Genomic DNA, 19613 nt, shown 5'->3' with positions numbered 1-19613 from the left:
ACCTCAGCTCCTGGCAAGGGGAGAACCAGAAACTGCCCATATGTAGACACGACCTCCACTTCCTCCAACAACTATTTGCATATTACCCAGAGACTTAAAGGTTGTTAAAACCACAGTGGTATTTTCTGGTAGCTCAAATCAGGTCACCTGAAAGCATTCTCAGACAGTAGGGTTGTAACTGCACTCATATTTTTCTTGAAATCATCCACCAGTAACAGGAAGGCTATTAAATGTGGACTTATTGCATGTGCACCTTTGTCAGGAGAATGGGTCAAGATTAGGCCTATTTCCCACAAATAAACAGCCTTACAAGGATTTTCTTAGGAAAGAGAACACCTCATTTCAGGCTGATTTGCAGAATGCAAAATTAAAAAGAAAATTGCAGAAGCAATCCAATGTCAGAGTAAGGGGCTTTATGGAAAAAAATGACCCCAGCCTCTTGCTTCTCCTGACATGACTAGATATGCATGTGATCATAGTGCTAGCAGACAAGAGTGGTTTTGAACTCATGAACACAAGGCCACCTGTGAACACGTGAACACAAAAGCGTCCATAACCAGATAGAACTGCCCTGGGAACTAGTATTTGAAACAGGAGTTAAATGACATTGTTTTTTACATCCAAGAGGAGGCCCTTTAATCTGTGAAAATGAAAGTAAATTAATCCATGTCCTGAGAAGCCAAATACTTGCAGAAAGAGAAGCACTACGGACAGGCAGACATCTTCAAGAGACTATGTCAGCTTTTGAAGAGGATGGGAATGTCCTTCATGAACAAGAGTGGCACTCATCTACCTCTGACATAACCTCACAGAAACAATCAAAGAAGTGGGAGATCCCTGAAGAGGAAGTCTTACCCAGGCTTCCACCTTCAGAGAGAAAGAACTTCTGTAACAGAAAAATCAGGAAGAAACCAGGTTAAAAAGTAAAAGTACCTCACTTTCTATCTTGTTCTTTCCTTGCCTCCCTCTACTGTTTCCTTCTTAATTTTGCCTTCTGAAAAGCAGCCTGGAGTAATCTGTGGGAACTGCTGTGATCACCAATCCCCAGCTCTTTCCAGCATTGCTGAACATCTACAATTCCTGCTGATCTGAGTGACAGCTGCAGAAGGCCACCAATGTGAGCACTGTGGCAGAGTTTTCCTCGCAGCTTCTCTACACTGCGTTTTACATTTACTGACCATCCATGCTATTTGCTTGCTCAGGTCAGAGACCACTTTGGAGCACCCCAGCCTCTACAGAAGAGAAAACATCAGCTGTGCCGTATTTATGTATCAGGTCCAGCAGCTGCTGTCTTTCCTCTTACATGATAATATCATCTCAAGCATACCTCTTCCCAGAAAGACACGAAGATAATCTGCCACAGGGCAGAGGTGGGATCTGTAGGCGGCCTGAGCTCCATATGAGGTCAGGCTGCCTGTATGCACAGTGTGGACTTCCTGAGCCTGCCTTGGGGTTCAGGCTACTTGTGAAATCTGCCAGCCCAGCTACCACAGAGGTCTATTCTTACTTCCCAGCACCACTCACTAAGAAAATATGCAGTGTAGTGAGGAAAATGGAAGAAAGACCTGTCTTGTCTCTGCTTTGTCCAGGCTAGACCTTGAGAAATTCTGCTTGAGTGCCAAGGCTCCTCACTGTAGACTACTCAGCTGTACAAAACATCACGGGTTATGTGCAAGGCTCCCTGAATTCACTTACACCAGGTACAGAGGGACACCTGCCTGTCACCTCAGCAACATCAGGAATCTCACCTCCCTGGCTGGAAAGAAAGTCAGAGATTTAAGAGTCTGTTGTCATCCTCTAAGGGAGGGAAGGACCTCACTTACCGGAAGTCATATACCACTGATCTGTTGTTTCAGACCTCTGTGCAAACCCAGGAACAACGCATCTGCACATTGTTTTAACTGTTGCCAAAACCAGAAAAAAAGCTCTTCAAAGAAATCCGCAGTTCTAAAGTATAGGATGACAATCTCAAAACAACAATACAGACACCTCACTCTGCATTATATTTGAGCAGGCCTACCTCAAATTTGATTCCCTCACAAGCAACTGAAGTGAGGCATGAATTCAATACACGCAATATATTCTTGGAGCAATGACAACTTATGCATACTGTCAGCTGTGCTGTGAAGACAACAAAGAAGTTCTTTCTTCAAATGTCCTTTTCATTTTTTTAAAGTCAAATCATCCAGAACTGGAAGCACCTAGTTGTCTGCCCTCGGGTGTTTCTTTTACCTGGCCGAATTTCAAAGGCTAGATAAAAACATTAAGAGCCCATGAATAAATACACGAGAGTTTTTCCTAACAGAAAATGTTCTCTTTCTAACAGATTTAGTTCCTGATCAGCTCTATTAGCCATATTTATGAATACTTTTGCATAAGAGTAATCTCTTAGGCCCTATTCTGGTAAGCTAATTAATTAAATGAAAAGCATTATGCAGCAAGCTTGTGTCTTGAGCTTGGGGTTGTTGAGAATTTCTGTGCCATTCCCCTTTCCATGAAATGTCTTTATGCTATATTAACACTTCAGTGTGTGATGAAATATCATTAACTGAACATAAGGATATTTATTCTGCTATTTGTGATAATTCTAATAATAGCTAAATGAGCATTTTAATTACATGCTGAGGTCCTGCTACTTGCTGCCTATACTACAGTCTGACATGCAGAAAGATTAGGGTTGACAACACTCAGTGGAGAGAGCTCTTACAGTTACATGGAAGAGTTGCACATAAACAGATAGAGATTGAAGTTTGTTTCTGTTTTTGTTTTACAAAAAATGATAACAACATGCAAAAGCATAAAGAAGACCATTACCCAGGGTGAGAAATTATCACATGAAAGTCTGGAAAAGTTAGAATCAAGCTTGCCCAGAAAGTCTTAATGCAGATCTTTTGGGCATATGCATACATTTACATAATTACATATTGAATTCTGCTTGTCAAATGAGTAATTTCAGATAATTTTTCCTCCCTTACTTTGTTTCTGAAAGATCTGTGGCTGCATATACTGACTCATTACACAGAAATACTCTACTGGTAATTACAAATAAGTAGCAAAATCTGAGTTACAATGAACCTAATCATTGGAAACTAATGAATATTTGTTTTATGATAATACAAAAACATAAATAAATACTGACATTTTGCCAAGATTCCTACATCTAACCAGCCTAAGCCTATTTATGAAATAATAATACAGCATTTATTTCTTAGGATATTGTGCGAGATGTTCAGTTATTTATTCTTATTCCCTTTAGATACAATCACAGCACCGACTTTGAGAATACTACTGTTACGGTCTCTTATCACTGCAACAGTAGCCTAAATCAAGTCAGGAAGAAACCTGCACACAGCTCTAAAGCTTTCTCTAAAGAGAAATTTAGGTAGGTTAATAAAGTACAGGACTAGAAAAATGTTCCAGACATCACTGCTTTCAGGATCACGCAATGCACAGAGGCCTCCAGCCACTCTCCATTGGTCTATGTAACCCTCTTAACTCCAAAAATGAAATCTCAAGGTGAAGGGGTTGTGAGCCACACTGTTAGTGCTTATGATCCAGTCATCTGCACACAACAATGCAGTCATTGTGAAGGTGCACCCTTTTTCTCCAACTCCTCTCAGTGTCTGAGGGACTTAGCCACCACCACATTGGTGGAAGCGATGCCTCTTCTTTCAAAAATAATCCACATCTGTCTTCATCCCACTCATGAAGGCAGCCAGATTCAGTGCAAGTCCACAGGACATGACACTCCTGACCTCTGTCCTGAAGCCCACAGGCCACATCTCCATATTTCATTCAATCTCCACTCTCCAGCTCTGTTGAGTCTGATGCTGCTGCTCTGTGAGATGAAGGGCTCAGCCAGTAAATACCTCTCAAAGTCAGCTCTGCCAAAGCCCATTCTATAACAAGCACAGTCTCTGAACATAACCTGAACAATGCAAAACCTCTAGAGAAACATGGTGAAAAATACAAGCATCTGGTTTCCTAGTACATACATTTTTCATCGTGATTTTCCAGTTTCAAATGGCCTGTTCTTAGTTTAGTTGTATCTGAAATTCTTCTTACATTTACATTGCTCAAAATCAAATATTTCATATTGTCTTTTTATGAGAAATGTTTTTCAGTTTCCCTCCAAATTTCCTTTTTCTCTTACCCTTTCCTCTCTGTGCTGACATCGAGTATGTAAAGGTGGGAATTCCTGTGACACTGCACAACAACAAAGTACATAATTCTTTCAGTGTGATTTCAAGTTTGGCCCAATGCCCAGTGTCTTTGCTGACCTTTTGTTTGATGTGTTTGGTGTGTTTAGTGTAGCTCTATTTGTAGCTTTGCAAAAAAGAGAAGGGATTACTTTTCTTATAAGTACAAAAGAATGAGTGAGTTTGTCTCAATGCAGTTAACCAGAAAATCATACTAAGAAAAAGGGCAGAAACACTCTCACATGCATGTCTGTCTCTCCCCCACCCTGCCAGACCACTGTGTGGCTCTTTTCAGAGATATGTGTTTCAGTAAGGAGTACCTGAAAAACAGGAAACAGGGTTGTGTCCCGATGGTGTAGTGTGAGACACTCCTTCAGTGTTTTTATCCTGAAAGCAGGAATGGCTTTTATCTCTACCTGTGAAAGCAACCTATGTGGATATACTTCAGATTGGGTTTCAGTTCTAGTATTTTGAGTCACGTTGTGCTGGAAAAGGACCAATGTATAATAAGATTTTGGCCATTCAAAATTGGAATTTTCCTTCTGTAGAAAAATCTGATAAATCAATTTTGGCTTTCTCACCCCAAATCAGAATGAAAAATCAAGATGTTGAACTTTTTCACAGGAAGGAAAGTTCAGAAACATTTTGATGAAGAAAAAAGTTTCTTTCACCATCACTGTTGAAGTTTCATTGATGCAAATCAAGAAGTCATCAGTCTCCCAATATCAAAGTGTTTTGCTTCTCAGTTTGGTGTCAAAAACTATCTGATTGAGCTCCCTGGGTGTTCCCTAGGAGCTGTAATCTAGACAACCCATGTCCCTGTTCTTCTTTCCTGGCCAGTATCTATCTCTCCAGCTGCAGAATGGTCCCCCAAATTGTCAATCTGCCATTGGTCTTTCTGGAAGTCCCATGACTATGGACAATTTGAGCAAAAAAATATTGAACAGGTTTGCTACTAGTTACATGCTTTATATATCATTTTTTCTTGATTTTAAATAAAAAACAGCTGTGTGATAAATAGAACAAATGAAGAAGGGATGATGAAGCACAAAGACTTCTGAAAAAGTCAGAAGAATACTATGGGATTTGATAACAGGCAATCCAAATTAATATAGCTTTATTGTCATGCAAACTGGTTTAATCAACTCTTTATTGAGAAAGAAGGCTCAAATTAATACTAATTAATCTGCATTGACAACCTGTATCCAATTTGGTTTTCATACATAATTTCCTTGTAAAAGAGATGGAATTTTTAAAATTTTAAAAAATTCAGTTTCTTCTTGAATTTTGCAATTATAGTAGGTTAGGGAAAGCACAGCATCAATAATGTTTAAAACATTGTGTGCTTTCATTATGGAAAAAGCTCCTGTATTATGAGTTGTGGACTGAAGAACAAACCTTTCAGAAAGCCAGTACCTTGAAGAGCATGCACAAAAATATGTAGATTAAGACAAAAAACTGAATAGTCATCACAAAGGTCCAGGCTGGGAGATTCATTTATCATTTTCCTGAGAACAAAATGGAGGCCAGAAACCTGTTACAATATATCCATAACTTCTCATTTTAGGAGATGGCATATGCAGCCATTTTACAATACAGACTTTTACAACTGGAGAGAATGAGACTAATCTATTGGAGAATATATGAGAATAATCTATTTTAGATTATTGAATGAATTCACATCTTTTCAGATCAAACTTATCACCACTAAAATCTCATGCTGCAGAAATTTTCCTTGGTGGAGAAAATATGGTTGAACTTTTGGAGTTCAGAATTATTCTTCAAGAAATTTCTTTGCATTTGTGAGGGATGATTTCCCTTTACAAATATATCTGCCAATATTGAACATATTTAGGCATATAACGACAAATTCTTTTCTTTATTTGAATTTCTACCACTTTTCCAGTATAAACATCAATTTTACTCATTGGTAGTTCTCCAGATCTCCTTTGAGACCCTTAAAGATTAGCCTCACCTTCCAGTCTTTTGACATCTGAATCTATTTAAGCAAGTTGCAAACCACAGTTAGTTATTTTCTGCATTCCTTTAGAAAGCTTCGGTAAACAGCATCTGGCCTTGGCCTTTTGGGCCTATTCATTTTGCCTGTTTGTCCCATAACCTCTTGTAATGACCCTGTGAACTGACAGAGTCTCTAGTGTGTTGCCCATGAAGCAAATTCTAGCACAGCAACCTCCCCAAGTTCCTCCACAGCAAACACAGATGCAAAAAAGCACTATTTTTTTTTCTGCTATAGTGTGCCATTATCTATAATATGATCATCTGTTGCCTTACAGATATTTTGGAAGGTTCCCTGCTCCTGAAAAAGGAGAGTTTAATTATTTTTGTCTCTTGAAAGCTGCTCTTCAGTTTCTTTCTTGTTTTGTTTTTATCGTGTTTTCACACTCAACTTTATAGAATTTATGCTCGTACCCTTTTGCCTTATTTCAACACCTACATTTCTGTAGATTGGCTTCTTGCTATTCCTTGCCTTTTTTGTCTTGTTGTTTAGTCCTGCCAGTTTGTCATTGCAGTAAAAAGAATGCAAATATCCTTCCAAAATAAAGAAAAAACAAGTGTTTCGAAGTTGCAGGTACAGTACTGTCTTGCCAAAAAAGTGCTTGTGTGCCTTACCCAGAATTTGATTTCAAAAGCCCTTGTTTTTATCGTTAGAAGTATAGACTGGACTTCACAAGAGAAAAGGAAATGATTTAGCATTATATATATGCATGTAAGCTGCTTTGAAGTTTTTTTTCTGCTGAAATAAAATGTGAAGTGCAAAATATCTTTAAGAAACAAGAAGCTGGATGAAAGAAAGATGAAGCCAGTTCTCTGAGCATGCAAAAAGAACTAGGTTTGTCGTCTTGTGAAATAGTATGCACATCAACTGGAAGTACACATGTATTCAAAAAAATCCATGTGGACTCTCACACTTAAGTACAAGTATGCCTAAACTTTTCTTGAATTGTTCCCCTGGCTTGGTGTTTGGGGCAAAGTTGCACTCTGCATCCTTCTGTTGAGATATCCCTGTATTTCATCACCTCCTGTGTCCTGTCAGACAGCGATCTACATTTTCAAGGCTCTTGACTGTGTTTCCTGCCTTGAGCTCAACTTAACTTGCTAACTTGTTTAATAAACACCTCTGCATTTTTCCCCAGACTCTGCCACAGCTGGAAGACACTGCCTGTAAATATCTTACTCCTTGCCTATAGTGTCCATTCCCAAAGCTATCCTCTACTAAGGTGGAATTAAAACCTTTGGATTTTAGAAGCTCCATACTTCTATTAGAAATGACTTCCCAAAAAGCTGGGGATTCAAAAATGGCTAATATACATATATAATTCCAGTAGAGTTGAAGTCAAGCATGTAAAAAATCACAGCGCTGTCCCTGTAATCGTGAGATTCTCTCAAAAAATATATATATACAAAAAAATCAAGTTATTAACCTTTAATTTCTGTGTGATTTATGTTTATTTTGTGGTAAGTCCCACTAGCACACATATGAAAGCAGGCCCTCATATCTGTGCCTAAAGGTTTTGACAACACAATGGTGTCAAAGGAGTTTTAGCACTCTGTTGTTATGTAGAGGCCAAAACTCTCATTTTTACTTAGAAAGTCAGATGAGAATCTGAGACTGTATCTTCATGAGATGAAACTCTAAGAAAGGTAACAGATACCATATCAGCTATGTGGCTGGATTCAGGACAATCTAAGAATGTAAGTGAAACAAGGCCTATGTAGAGATGTGGTAGTAAAGCTTAGAGCATGCAAATCCTTCCAGAGCTGTTCCAAAATATTTAAAAACTCTAGTTTCAAACTTTGTCTTCCCAGTATCAGAACGATAGAGAGAGTTGGTAACACTGCAAGGGTTTGTCTACCCTTGCTGGAGAGCTATTTACTGTTGTGATGCTGAGTGGAGTACCACCGCCTTGTACAAACAGAGAATGTATTTATTTGTCGCTCAGCACCTGCTATTTCACACTGATTTACTTATCAGCCCTGGTTTGTATGCCTGTGTTTGAGAAACTTCTTTGGAGTTCTCACTTATTTTGCAGCATGTGATTGTACTGCATCCAGCTTGGCTGATCTTTCAGGTGCTAACCACAATAAAATGTTGAGCTAAAGTTACTTTGGTTTTCAAGTTCATAGGACCATTCCTATTAATCAGAGTGGTCTCCGTGGTTTGGTCAGAGGTTTTGTCTAAGAAATCAGTGTGTACAATTTCTGTGTAGTGCTCTGGACACATTTTTATTCCTCCAAATAGAGGTGAAATATTCATGAAATATTTCATTGTGAAATATAGCTAATGGCATGATGGATTATGTCTTCTGTGATGGATCACACTAGATGCTACATGAACCCAATAAAAGCGAGGCCAGGATGTGTTATGGGAAGTGTAGTCCTGGTCCAAACAAGACCTTGGCAAAACCTGGCAAAGTTGAAAACAGAAGTCATTAAACCATTTCAGAGAAAAAAAAAACCTTTTGACTTTCTGCTGAATCCTCATTTCCAGAAAGAAATATTTCAGACTAGCACTTACAAGAACATCAAGAAGCTGCTAGGTGGGATCTTCAGTCTCTTCTGGGCCTTCTTGGAGACCAACAACCTAAAAAGTATTCGAGATTTCTCAACGTGCTGCTGATGTCAAAGGTGGGTCTGAACATGCCCTGCTTACCTTCTGTCTACCCAGAGCTCATTCCTCTCAGGATTTACTGCCAGCAGAAGTAAATAAATAGAGCAAATTTAATGTCTTTAAACAGGAAAAAATCCCCAACTTCACTTCTTTTTGGAAGAGATCTCACACAGCAATTAAGAAACTAAACAACTGCTTGCTAGTGGTACAAGAAGCTTGTCCTTTTGAAGTGCAATGGAAACACTGCAAGCTATAAGGTTTGAACAGAGCTGCTTCAGTGGTTCTATGCCACACAAGTCTCCATTTATTAAAAAACATTGAGTTGCTCAACTCCAGGAATAGTGGACAGGCACAAAGTGTAATCAAGGACTAACACATGTATTTAAATATCCTTTCAAGCTACTTAATCAGAAATATGCACACAATCTTATTTTGATAAAACAAGAAGCAATTCCTAGCATTTGAGAAAAACACAGAGGTTGACACAGCTGCTTTAAATATAAGGTAGAGGAGAACAGTCCATCAGTCCAATGAAATGGACTTGAAAGGGATCACATCTGATCTCCCAGATGCAGGAAGACTTTTGAAAGACTGTTTTCTCTGGAGAAAACAGCTTTAGATGTATTAGAGTAGGGTCTGGAGTTTGCCAGAGAAAGACGGAGAGGTGGAGATGAAGAGAAGAAGAAAACACTTGTCTGTGCAGCTTATATTGTTAAGTTCCTGTCCATAGTCCTGCTACCATTGTTTGAACTAAAAGCACAAATGACCAGCCACCGTCCCCTTCCTGTTTATAAGACTTGTTGAAGCATTTCCCATACTGAGTTTGACGCTGTCATTTGTATTCATTGGTGAGAAGTGGTAAAAAGAGCTTGAAATGGAGGATGAAGAGGGCTATGCAAAACTTCATTTCAAAGCAAGCAAGAAAAGCTCCAATGCAGGTAAGCATATAAACATATCTAACATGTTCTCCAGCCATATTCAACTACATTTGAGCTGTCATAAAAAAACCTGCCAAAATTTTTAGATGATGTTACTAAAGTTGCCACAGATGCATGGCAGTATACAGAGAAATATGATGGATAGTAGATAAAATGCGGCAAAGCAGTTCCAGCAGGTTTGGAGTACTGGTGCTGACAGTCCCAGTACAAGACAGAGAAGTGGAGATGGAAGCATACGGGGAAAAAAATGAGACAGTAGTAGTAAGCAAGCTTGGCAGTGGTCTCAGCTTGATAGCAGCCTAAGTTTTGTCCAGCTTGTTTGCAGGAATCATAGCTAAGGAGAATTTAAGAATAATTTAAATGAAAACAGTAAGACAGATTTTTCAACAACTTTGGGGGATTTTGTCTAAAGTGACAGCAGTAGCAGAAGAGAAATCATGAGCAGAGGAGAATCAAATATGTGTGCTGGAAGGCTTTCACACTCACCCTTGCTACACTATTTCTTTTAAATGTTGGACTATAAAGACCAAGTCCTTAAGGCAATTCAGGCATCCAATTTCCAAACAGTTAATCAGCTGTGATGATCAGTTCCTGAGAAATGCTGCCTGAATATTTATGTAAGAACAACTATAATAATAAAAAAGAAGAGCCAGTTTAAGATACACAGTATGACAGGATAAACTGTGTGTGATTTTATTGACATAAATTATGCCAGTTTTCCTATAGTAATAACAACTTAACTAAGAGCCTGTTCCCAACTGCAATAACAACACAGAGCCAGTAAAATTGAGAAAAACATTGGAAAAATGGTTGTAAAAGCTTATATTTACTTAACTAAGAATCTTCAATGATCTTTAGAATATTCAGCAAAGTGCACAAAAATGTTGCTGTGACAGAGCAGATTGAATATTTCCATTTCAAAGAAGCAGAAAATCAGGCAGAGCATATGTCACCACATATGCAGACATCCTAATTGCCTTTTTTATGTCAAAATTGCTGGATAGTACCCAAGGAAGAAGGAAAATGCACACATTCTTAACCATATTATGTTGCATACTCAGTAAAAAAATACTGCATTCTGTTTACATCTATTTTGCCTTCTAAATAAGGTGGAAATATAAAAATAATAGGGATTAGCTATTTGAATATTTAAAGAAGATTAGGTACAGATGCAGCCTTTCCCAAATAAATACTATTGAACTGATAAATGAGGAAAAATGATGTTCAACCTGTGTGCAAAACTGTGATAGGTAGAAACCAGACATGAAGGGAAAGTGTAAGTGAAAATTAGCTTATTATATAGTACAAAGTTCAAATCATATCCTGATTTTCAAAGTTCCAAGTGTTAAAGTTTTCAGATAACAATGTTACAGCAGAGAACTTTTTAAACAGTCTGAATTTGTTTCCTGATTCAGATCTGAGTAATGGCTTTTAAAGGAGAAATCATATCCTCACTTCAGTCCTTACCCAAATTCCATGGGATACTTCCTGATCTTATTTAATAAGTACAAACTGTTCGCCACAAGTTATCAATTTTGGCATCCTGTTTTGTCTTCCAAGATTGGCCATTTCCATGAAATGACAATTTCCATGAAATGAAAAGTCACTGTTCTGTTATTCTCTGACTTTATTCCTGGACCCCAGCTAAAGGAAAATTAGCATATAAAATCTTTTTTCCTATGAAGTTAAGTTTGGAGGTAGTAAACAGTATATTGTGTTGCAGTCTTTCCAGAAGGAAATTCAGAAATGTGTTCCTGAAAGCACTGCTGCTAGAAAGCTAGGAAGCAAATTTAAAGTGACATTTCCCACATAGCTGGGCAACTTTAACTGTTCTCCTCCTTGCCCTGAGGATTCCTTTATGGCGTCATAGAACATCTTTTATACTTCAGTTATTTTAAAGAGCTTTGCTCTCTCACAGCCTACACTAACTATATTACTACCCCTTCCAAGAGAAGTCCAGTGAAAGAATGAGTCCAAGAACAAGTCCAGTGGAGGGCTACCAAGACAGTTAGGAAGTTGGACAAACGACACAGGAGGAAAGGCTGAGCAAATTGGCTTTGCGATGACTTGAGAAGGCTCAAGGGACTCTTATTGCTGTCTTCAACTACCCAATGGGAGACTGTAGAGAAGACACAGCCAGACTTTTCTTGGAGGTGCACACTGGAAGGACAAGAGGCAATAGACACAGGTTGGAACATGGAAAAACCTGATTTGATATAGAGAATTTTTTCTTCACCATGGTGGTGGTAAAACCATAGGACAGGTGCCCAGAGAGTCTGTAAAATCTCCATCCTTGGAGAAATTCACTGAACAAGGCCACGAGTAACCTGATCTAACTGGACCCACTCTGAGCAGGAGGCTGGACTAGATGGCCTACCGAGATCCCTTCCAACCCACATGATTCTGTGATTCTGTGTCAAGACACAGAAATCCAGAAATAGAGTGAGCGAGCAAAAAGAAACTGCAAGTTTCACTAGGAAGAGGTATGCCATGAGTGTGGCAGTCCTATAAGAATAAATTTTAAGATTATTGGGTACTGTTGAGAAGGAAGATTCACCTTGACTGTGCATTTCCAGGCTTTCTTGATTCCAATTAAAAGTAGTATTCTTAGAGTTGTGAGAGAGCTCATTTCTGCATCTCTAATCACTGATGTCTGGAATTCATCAAGCACCCATTCTGCAAAGGAGCCCTGTTTAGTGCACTGATACTTAATATTCCATAGATTTTGTATTAATCTGCCAGTGGGAACTGGCTGAACATCAAGAGCTCAATAAACAAATGAGCTCCAAATTGTAACACTGACTTTTCTAAAGACCTTTGACTTGGCATCCAGTGTCCAGTGATGAAACCTATCTGTGGGTCCTGAGATTACAGAGCTTCTTTTTCAGAGAATCTAGTGGACCCTTCTTGACTAATAGTATGGATATCCACAGGCCCAGAACTTTCATTTTTATTCTTCTGTGTTACATACATGTCTCTTTTCTTCACAATTGTTGGAAACTTTAGTTCTTCCTTACACCTCTCTCACCAAGCTTGTGAGGTTTTGTTTAACAACATCTGTTAAGTACTTGCTGTGACATCTAAAAGTCTTCATGATATCTGCCAGAGTGACATCCCCATGCTATGAAGAAGCAGAAACTGTTCAATAGGTGTTCCACTCACCGAGATAAGTTAAGAGCATGGACAAATTCAGAAATGTTATACAAAAGGACAAAACCTCAAATGAACAGACAAGCAGTGAAGACATTAGACTGCAAAAATTCAAGTCCATGATCTGAAAAGCTTTTCATAAATGAAAGTTTATTAGAAGCAAGAACTACCTGATATGCATAAGACAACCAAAAGGGAGAAAGCAACTGTGACAAAGTACATGGAATAGTGATCATGATGGACATTCTGTCTGACAGATGCCTAGAGAAACCCAGCGTTATGTCTTGGGGAACATCTCATGCCTATTTGTAAACCATCTTCTTTTTTGCAGAACTTACTTCTCGTTCCTCAGGCTTGCGATATGTCATTGTACTCTCAGGATTTCTGAATGTCCTGTTTCTGGGAGCTGTGATCACGCTATTTCAGCACTGTGAGTGACTGAGTAAAATGTTTTGTTTAATACCTGCCAGTTACACAGGAATTAAATCCTTAAGTTTTACAAGCACACTGCTTTGATAAGGTGACAAGATTGTTCATATCTCTACTATTGGATTTCTGAGTGTGGAGGGAGTCACTAGGGTTTTGGGGCTGTGGATCTGCACAAGGTCAGTGGCTTTCAGGGGGCTGTTGAACGTTTGGGCTTTATGAAGAAGGCTGGAGTCTTTCTCACTTTCCACTGCCCCAACCTGAGAGTCCCTCTTCTTCTTTTCCAAAATTGAACAACCAGCCAAGCCTTCCAGCCAAAGCATCCATTCAGTTATTTGGAAAGCCTCTTTTAATAATGAAACATAATTCATTCCAGACAAATGATACAACTGGAAGCCCTTCTGTCTCCTTCTCCCCTTATCTTCATAGACAGTCTTCAACTCCTGGTGCTCTACTTTGTGTGCCATAAGTCTCAGCCAGTCCTCCAAAACCTGTACAATGGGAAATGTGAGCTGGTCTTCAGGGATGGATGAGATAGGAGGCTGGAAGATGATATACTTAGATTGAAAAGACCTCTCTAAACAGATACAAAAATGTATGCCTCTGAGTTTATGAAAGTCACCTTTGCACAGTGCATGGAAGTTATGCATAAGCACAGGGTCACTGCCAGCACTGGCTGCATGCATACTGAGCTTACCTCTCCATCACAGATGTCTGCTATTATCACTGGGCATCTTTATGGATCAGAGAGGAATGGTTACAGTTGCCCAGCTTAAGTAAGTTTTTAGATGGCCATCAACAAGCATCTGAATATTCACTGAGAAGCCTAATTTTAGATTCCTCCTTTATAAAATCTTGGCCTGGTAATCCCAATGTCCAGCTTGCTTTCGGACATCAAAATCACCTTGTTCATCAAAATCACTTGAGAACCCAGGACAAAATGCGATTTCAGAAGTACTTCTGGATATAAGTGTCTTCTTAATGGCAGAGTCAGCCATGCTCCCTTTCTTTGGATGTGAGTCCTACCCTTCCACATCACCCCATTCTTTTCTGAAAACAGCTCAGTACAGATTTCAGGCAGTGGAAGATCAAAGACACAGCCATATTGTTTGAAAGATAGCTGTTGCATGCCACATTGACAAAAACCATGACAATGTTGCAGTCTAGACTATCTTTGTAAAGTCAGTCACCTCACATATTTGTTTAACATATAGGAATCAGAGGCTCAAGTCCCCATTTACAAGAGAGCTAGAAGGACTGAGTTTCCATTTAGAACTTCCATTATTTTCCATGGAAAAGGACTGTGGGGCTTCTTGACAATTCACTTGTGAGCTTTATATTAAAATGATGAGGATTCCTGTCCAGGTGACTTGCAATCAAGTGACATGTGGAAGCCCAGAGAAAATCTTTCTGAAAGTGATAATACTTCTGAAGAAGATCTTCATGAAAACAGCTTACTTACTGCATTAAAGGACAGCTTATGCATACACACAAATGGTAAGGAAATAAAGTCTTGCCCACAATAGCATAAATGGTCTGTAGAAACAAACACCTACACAAAAGGATTGATCTGCAAATACCAGAATAATCTTGTTTCTGTTGTTAAAGATGTATAATGTGATTTATTTTAGAGATCTGTCCTTAAAAATTTTAGTTCATGCAAGAAATAAAAGTGGAACAGTGTTGCTGAAGATCCTTGTTGCTTGTTCATAGATCCTATCTGAACTAATTGTACTACTCCCAGTGATTTCAGCAGAGCAGGGAATTTACTCCATGGGTTTTGCCCCAACTTTTATGTAAGCTATTTAGCACAATTATCTGGAGTTCTGAAATGTCTGAAGACATAAAGAGGTCCCTAATGAAAGAATGACTATGCTGATTACCACTGCAAAGCAGGAACTGTATACATGCATAAAAAGAGATACAGCATCACAATTCCTGGCCCCTGGTTTAAAGCTTCTTTACTCTCATTTTCAAAAGCCCCAGTAAAAGCAGAAGCCAATAATAATGATTTCAGTTCTAAATAAAGAAGTGACAAAAACCTTTCATCCCAAACTCTTCACAGACTCCAGATGTGAACTCTGCCCCATTGGCTGGAAGCTGCATTATGGGCGGTGTTATTACTACTCAGAAAATCGTGATACCTGGGAAAATAGTAAGGAGTATTGTTCAGGAAAAAAATCTGAGCTCCTGGTTATAGAGGATGAGACTGAAATGGTAAATTTGTAAGGCATTCTGTGGTTCAAATGTTCTTTTTATTATACTTTGTGAATCTATGTATCAGAGTAGAGCTTTCCTTGTACTGTAAGAAGCCATTTTTAATCCAAATATGCTCAGAAAATGTATTGTCAGTAGTGAGTGCACTGATGATCAATTACTGCATGCTAAGGAACAATTGTCAAGAAGACCACTAGCCCACATTTCATTTAAACAAAGGATGCCACAATATTCCTAGAGATTATCTCTAGTGAGAAGTGGCTGGTATTTGATTGGAGGATTCTTGCATGCTTTATTCTAAGAAAAAAAAGAGCTGTTCAGAAGTAAGCTGTTATAAAAGCTGTTGTTTTTCCTTGGGGGATGCAGTTATTTCTCTGTGTGCTTTGTACATTTTTAAATGTCAGTGCCAGGTCTGTGTCAATAGCAAAAGCAGTTCTGTGGGCCAAATCCTAAGCTGCAGTCTGCCTCTTCAGTGCTACTCCTGTTGCTTAAAGGTGACCAGGTCCAGGCAGTGACCCACAGCACTTGGGTATGGTTTAGAATCAGAAATAATTTAGATTTTTTTCCTCAATTGCTTGGAAAACATTCCTTGGAATCTTTGGGCATGAAAACCTTGCTATTTTTAAAGTACTAATTACCACTGAACGTTACCAGTAGTGGATTTTTTTGAGGTGCCATTATTATTAGAGTACAAAGACATACCTCTCTCTCTAGGTTTTCTTAAACAAAATGAAGGATAAAGACACTGGCTTTGTTTGGACTGGGTTAAGCTTTGATGAGAATGAAGAAAGATGGATATGGCTTGATGATCCCAAACGCCTAGGGCACAGGTAGGTCTGTTCTGGGATGAATCCGTGTTGGCCTCCATGACGTGTCTTCCACTCTGTGTGCCCAGGATATTCAGCCATCAGACCAAGACAAAGTGACCATAAGATGTAAGAACCCATACTCCAGTTAGGCAGCTTGACCTATTCTGATTTTTCTCAGTACAGAATTATGATCAAAATGTGTAGCTGGCAAATGGAATTTCCTGGCAGCTCTCAGGAAAAGGAACTAATTTTATTAGGTGTGTGAATGCTTTTCACATACATCTGCTTTTCACTTCCAGCTACTTTGCAAGTAGAGAGATAGAGAAAGGATAAAATTTACTAAACAAATAAAACCTCCCTGTATGCCAGAGAATCAAAAGAATGGCAGCTTAAAGACAGAGAAAAATCCAGTCTTTGTGGTTTCACTCCTTATATTTGCAAACAGAATTTTTCAATGACCTTCACGCCTGTGTTTTTTTTTTTTTTTTTTTTTTTTTTTTTTTTTTTTTTGCTCTTACAGTTTTACAATACAGAGGAGGAAGCAAGAAGAAAAATGTGCTGCCTATAAGCTGACAGAAGTGCATGCTGATAACTGCCACTCCCTATACAAGTGGATCTGCAGGAAGAGGGCAGTCGTGTTGGCTATCTAAGAGACTGCAAAATGAAAGTGAATAGGGACTTTGAACGTTTACACCATTTTACAGCAAGTAGAATAGCTGATGTAAAATTAAAGGGAAAATTGTTGACTTGAATTTTGATGAATTGATACATTGTGATTCTCTTTGTGATTAAAGTCCATGAAGATTTCAGGCTTGTGTCTCTCTTCTTTTTCAGGATGAAGGCGTAAAATGTGTCTGTGTGTGCTTGATGCACTGCCCCTTAGAGCTATAAAAATAAGCAGCTTCCCAGCTTTAAGTAGCTTATAGAGACTAAGAGTTGTGTAAACTAAGGCAAATGAGGTTTTTGTATCAGCCTACCAACTAGATGTTACAGAAGGCAGAAAGGTATGATTGCTGCTTCTGGTTTCTTTAGTTGAAAAGATGATAATCAGCACTACGCACTTAAATGGGCTTGCAAATGTCACCAATAAAGGACAAATATGGGAAGCCAGCATGGCTCTGCATAAGGAAAAGTCAAGATCTAGTGTTTTTTCAAAAAAGTTTGATTTCATGTACTTCTTTCAGGGTTACAGAATTTGGCACTTGCTTAAAAATACCGGAAACACCTCTTCAATTCTGAGATTTAATCACCTGACATAATGTATTTGTTTTACTAGCAATGTCACTACTAGTAATGGCAAAAACTATTTATGGGGCTACAGGGCTACCAGATCTCCTTTTGGTAGACCACTTCACAGATTTTATCTTTTTATAAGTCACAAAAGGATGTCTGCCCCTATGGTATAGAAGACCATGGACAGAGACTGACAACTTTTTCCATAACAGATACATTTCTATGGTTTCACTTGGCTTGCGCTAATGTAGGCAATAAAATTTTTCAGTTTCCAGTCTTCCCTTTAAAGCCCATGCAATCTGATGCATCCAGTAATAATGATAGTATAGTACTGCAAGGTTTGTATCTATGTCAATTATTCCAGTGGCCCAGTCAGAAGTCATAGCAGATGCTCAAGACACATTCTCCTGAGAAGCCATGGTTAAACTAGTATTAGCATCTAATTTAAGAAGCCATTTAATGCAGCTTTTTTTATTTAAAGCATCTACTTGCAGGCATCTGATCAGCAGTAATCATTACTTTTTCCCTAATAATTCACTCTGACTTTGTATTCACTTTGTATTCCCCTGCTTCTGCTTTTGTCTGCCCACTTCCTGCTTTTACAGCAAACCAAGTAGTGATGGGTGATATGGGATTAACTTCAAATGCTGGCAGTACCTCAGCATCAGGAGCATGTGGGCTTTTAGCCTTGTACTCCCCTGCAGAAGGGTTAGCAGCTGCATTGAACCATTAATCCCCATCCCTTGGCTTAGCATCCTCATGAGAGGGTGCCTTGGTAAGACATGCGTTCATGCCTTGCTTTCTGCATAATGCTGCTTTTTTAGCTTGTCCAGCTCAGCCTAACAGGCTCTGCACCCTCCTCTTTTAGAAACTGTGTTTCTCATAGTGATACTCAGACTGCTACTTAAGCTTCCCCCACACATTTTGTACTAATATTTAGTTTTCTGTTTATTTCCCTGATTTTCACTCATAGCAGTCTTTCTTCTAACTTCCTCTACAGCTGCAATCCCTTCCAGAGTTTTACACTCTCAGTGTTTTAAATCAATGGGCTTCTATTTCAGCTTGTAATTTCTCATCCCAGCCTTTAAAGTCTGAATTTCTTTATCTAGCTTATGTGTCACTGACCACATTGCCTGTGTTCTGTCTCACTTATTTATTTTCTTTATGGGAAGGTTTTGGTGTTCATACTTTAAATTTTGCATTCTCTTGTTCAGTTTCTGAGATGTTTTTACTTAACTTGAGTTTCAAGTGCTTGGTCTTCACTGAGCAACCTCATTCCCAAGCTTGGACAGAGTCAGGATAAAAACAAGTTAGGCAATTGTTACCTGACTGCTAGACAACTGCTGCCACAGCTGAAACACACTAAAATCAGCTGAGGCCAAGACAAGTCCAGACCAGTCTTGCACTGAAGGATCAAGGCCCATTACCTTTAAGAAGTAATGAGACAAACATATTTACCATGCTACAGGGCTACCTTGTTTTCTTTTCCATGTTCTGTCACAGCCTTTCTGCAGAACAGTGAATGGGCCTTTCATAGGGATGTGATATGGATATCACAAACATCGTATGGATAGCAGTCCATAGCAGCTCATCCAAAGACACATGGAGAATTGCACTCTGCCATTTATTCACCTGAATGCTGGATCTTGCCATTCCTACCTCATATGCCCTAGTGTCCTGCATGCCATTCAAATTCTTCTGTGAAATAGAAAATCATGAATACTTGTAGTTGTAATGTCAATTACCTAGCATACTTGCAAAGTGAAAAATAGTTGTGCCAGGGTACCACCCAAGCTTGGAGATCTCAGCAGCTTCTTTGTGTTGAGCTTTGCTGTGCTCATTTTTCTGATGCCCAGCAGGCACACAGATGTACAATGAAAGTGTAGAGAAGAAATACTTCATTGTCCATCAACAGAACAGTTCAAGTGTTCGACAAATGTCATTGTTAAAAGTGCAAATTAAACAAGCTAAATAACAGAGGAATGAAGGATCATCCTCAAGGTCTGTTTTT

The 19613-nt window shown here is 38.9% G+C and overlaps 1 protein-coding gene across 1 annotated transcript; it reads left to right on the top strand.

Moving 5' to 3' along the window:
• The first annotated feature begins 9646 nt into the window (after positions 1-9646).
• Positions 9647-17169, top strand: LOC112986823 (killer cell lectin-like receptor subfamily F member 1). Its single transcript, XM_026106311.2, has 6 exons — positions 9647-9767; positions 13249-13347; positions 14709-14840; positions 15409-15560; positions 16275-16390; positions 16890-17169. The coding sequence occupies exons 1-6, from the start codon at positions 9704-9706 to the stop codon at positions 17017-17019; spliced, it is 693 nt and encodes a 230-aa protein (XP_025962096.2). The 5' UTR covers positions 9647-9703; the 3' UTR covers positions 17020-17169.
• The last annotated feature ends 2444 nt before the right edge of the window (positions 17170-19613 follow it).

The sequence above is a fragment of the Dromaius novaehollandiae genome, chromosome 1 (genome assembly GCF_036370855.1).
Source record: "Dromaius novaehollandiae isolate bDroNov1 chromosome 1, bDroNov1.hap1, whole genome shotgun sequence".
Taxonomy (NCBI): domain Eukaryota; kingdom Metazoa; phylum Chordata; class Aves; order Casuariiformes; family Dromaiidae; genus Dromaius; species Dromaius novaehollandiae.
The sequence above is the reverse complement of the archived record's forward strand: the minus strand, read 5'-3'. Positions and strand labels throughout refer to the sequence as shown.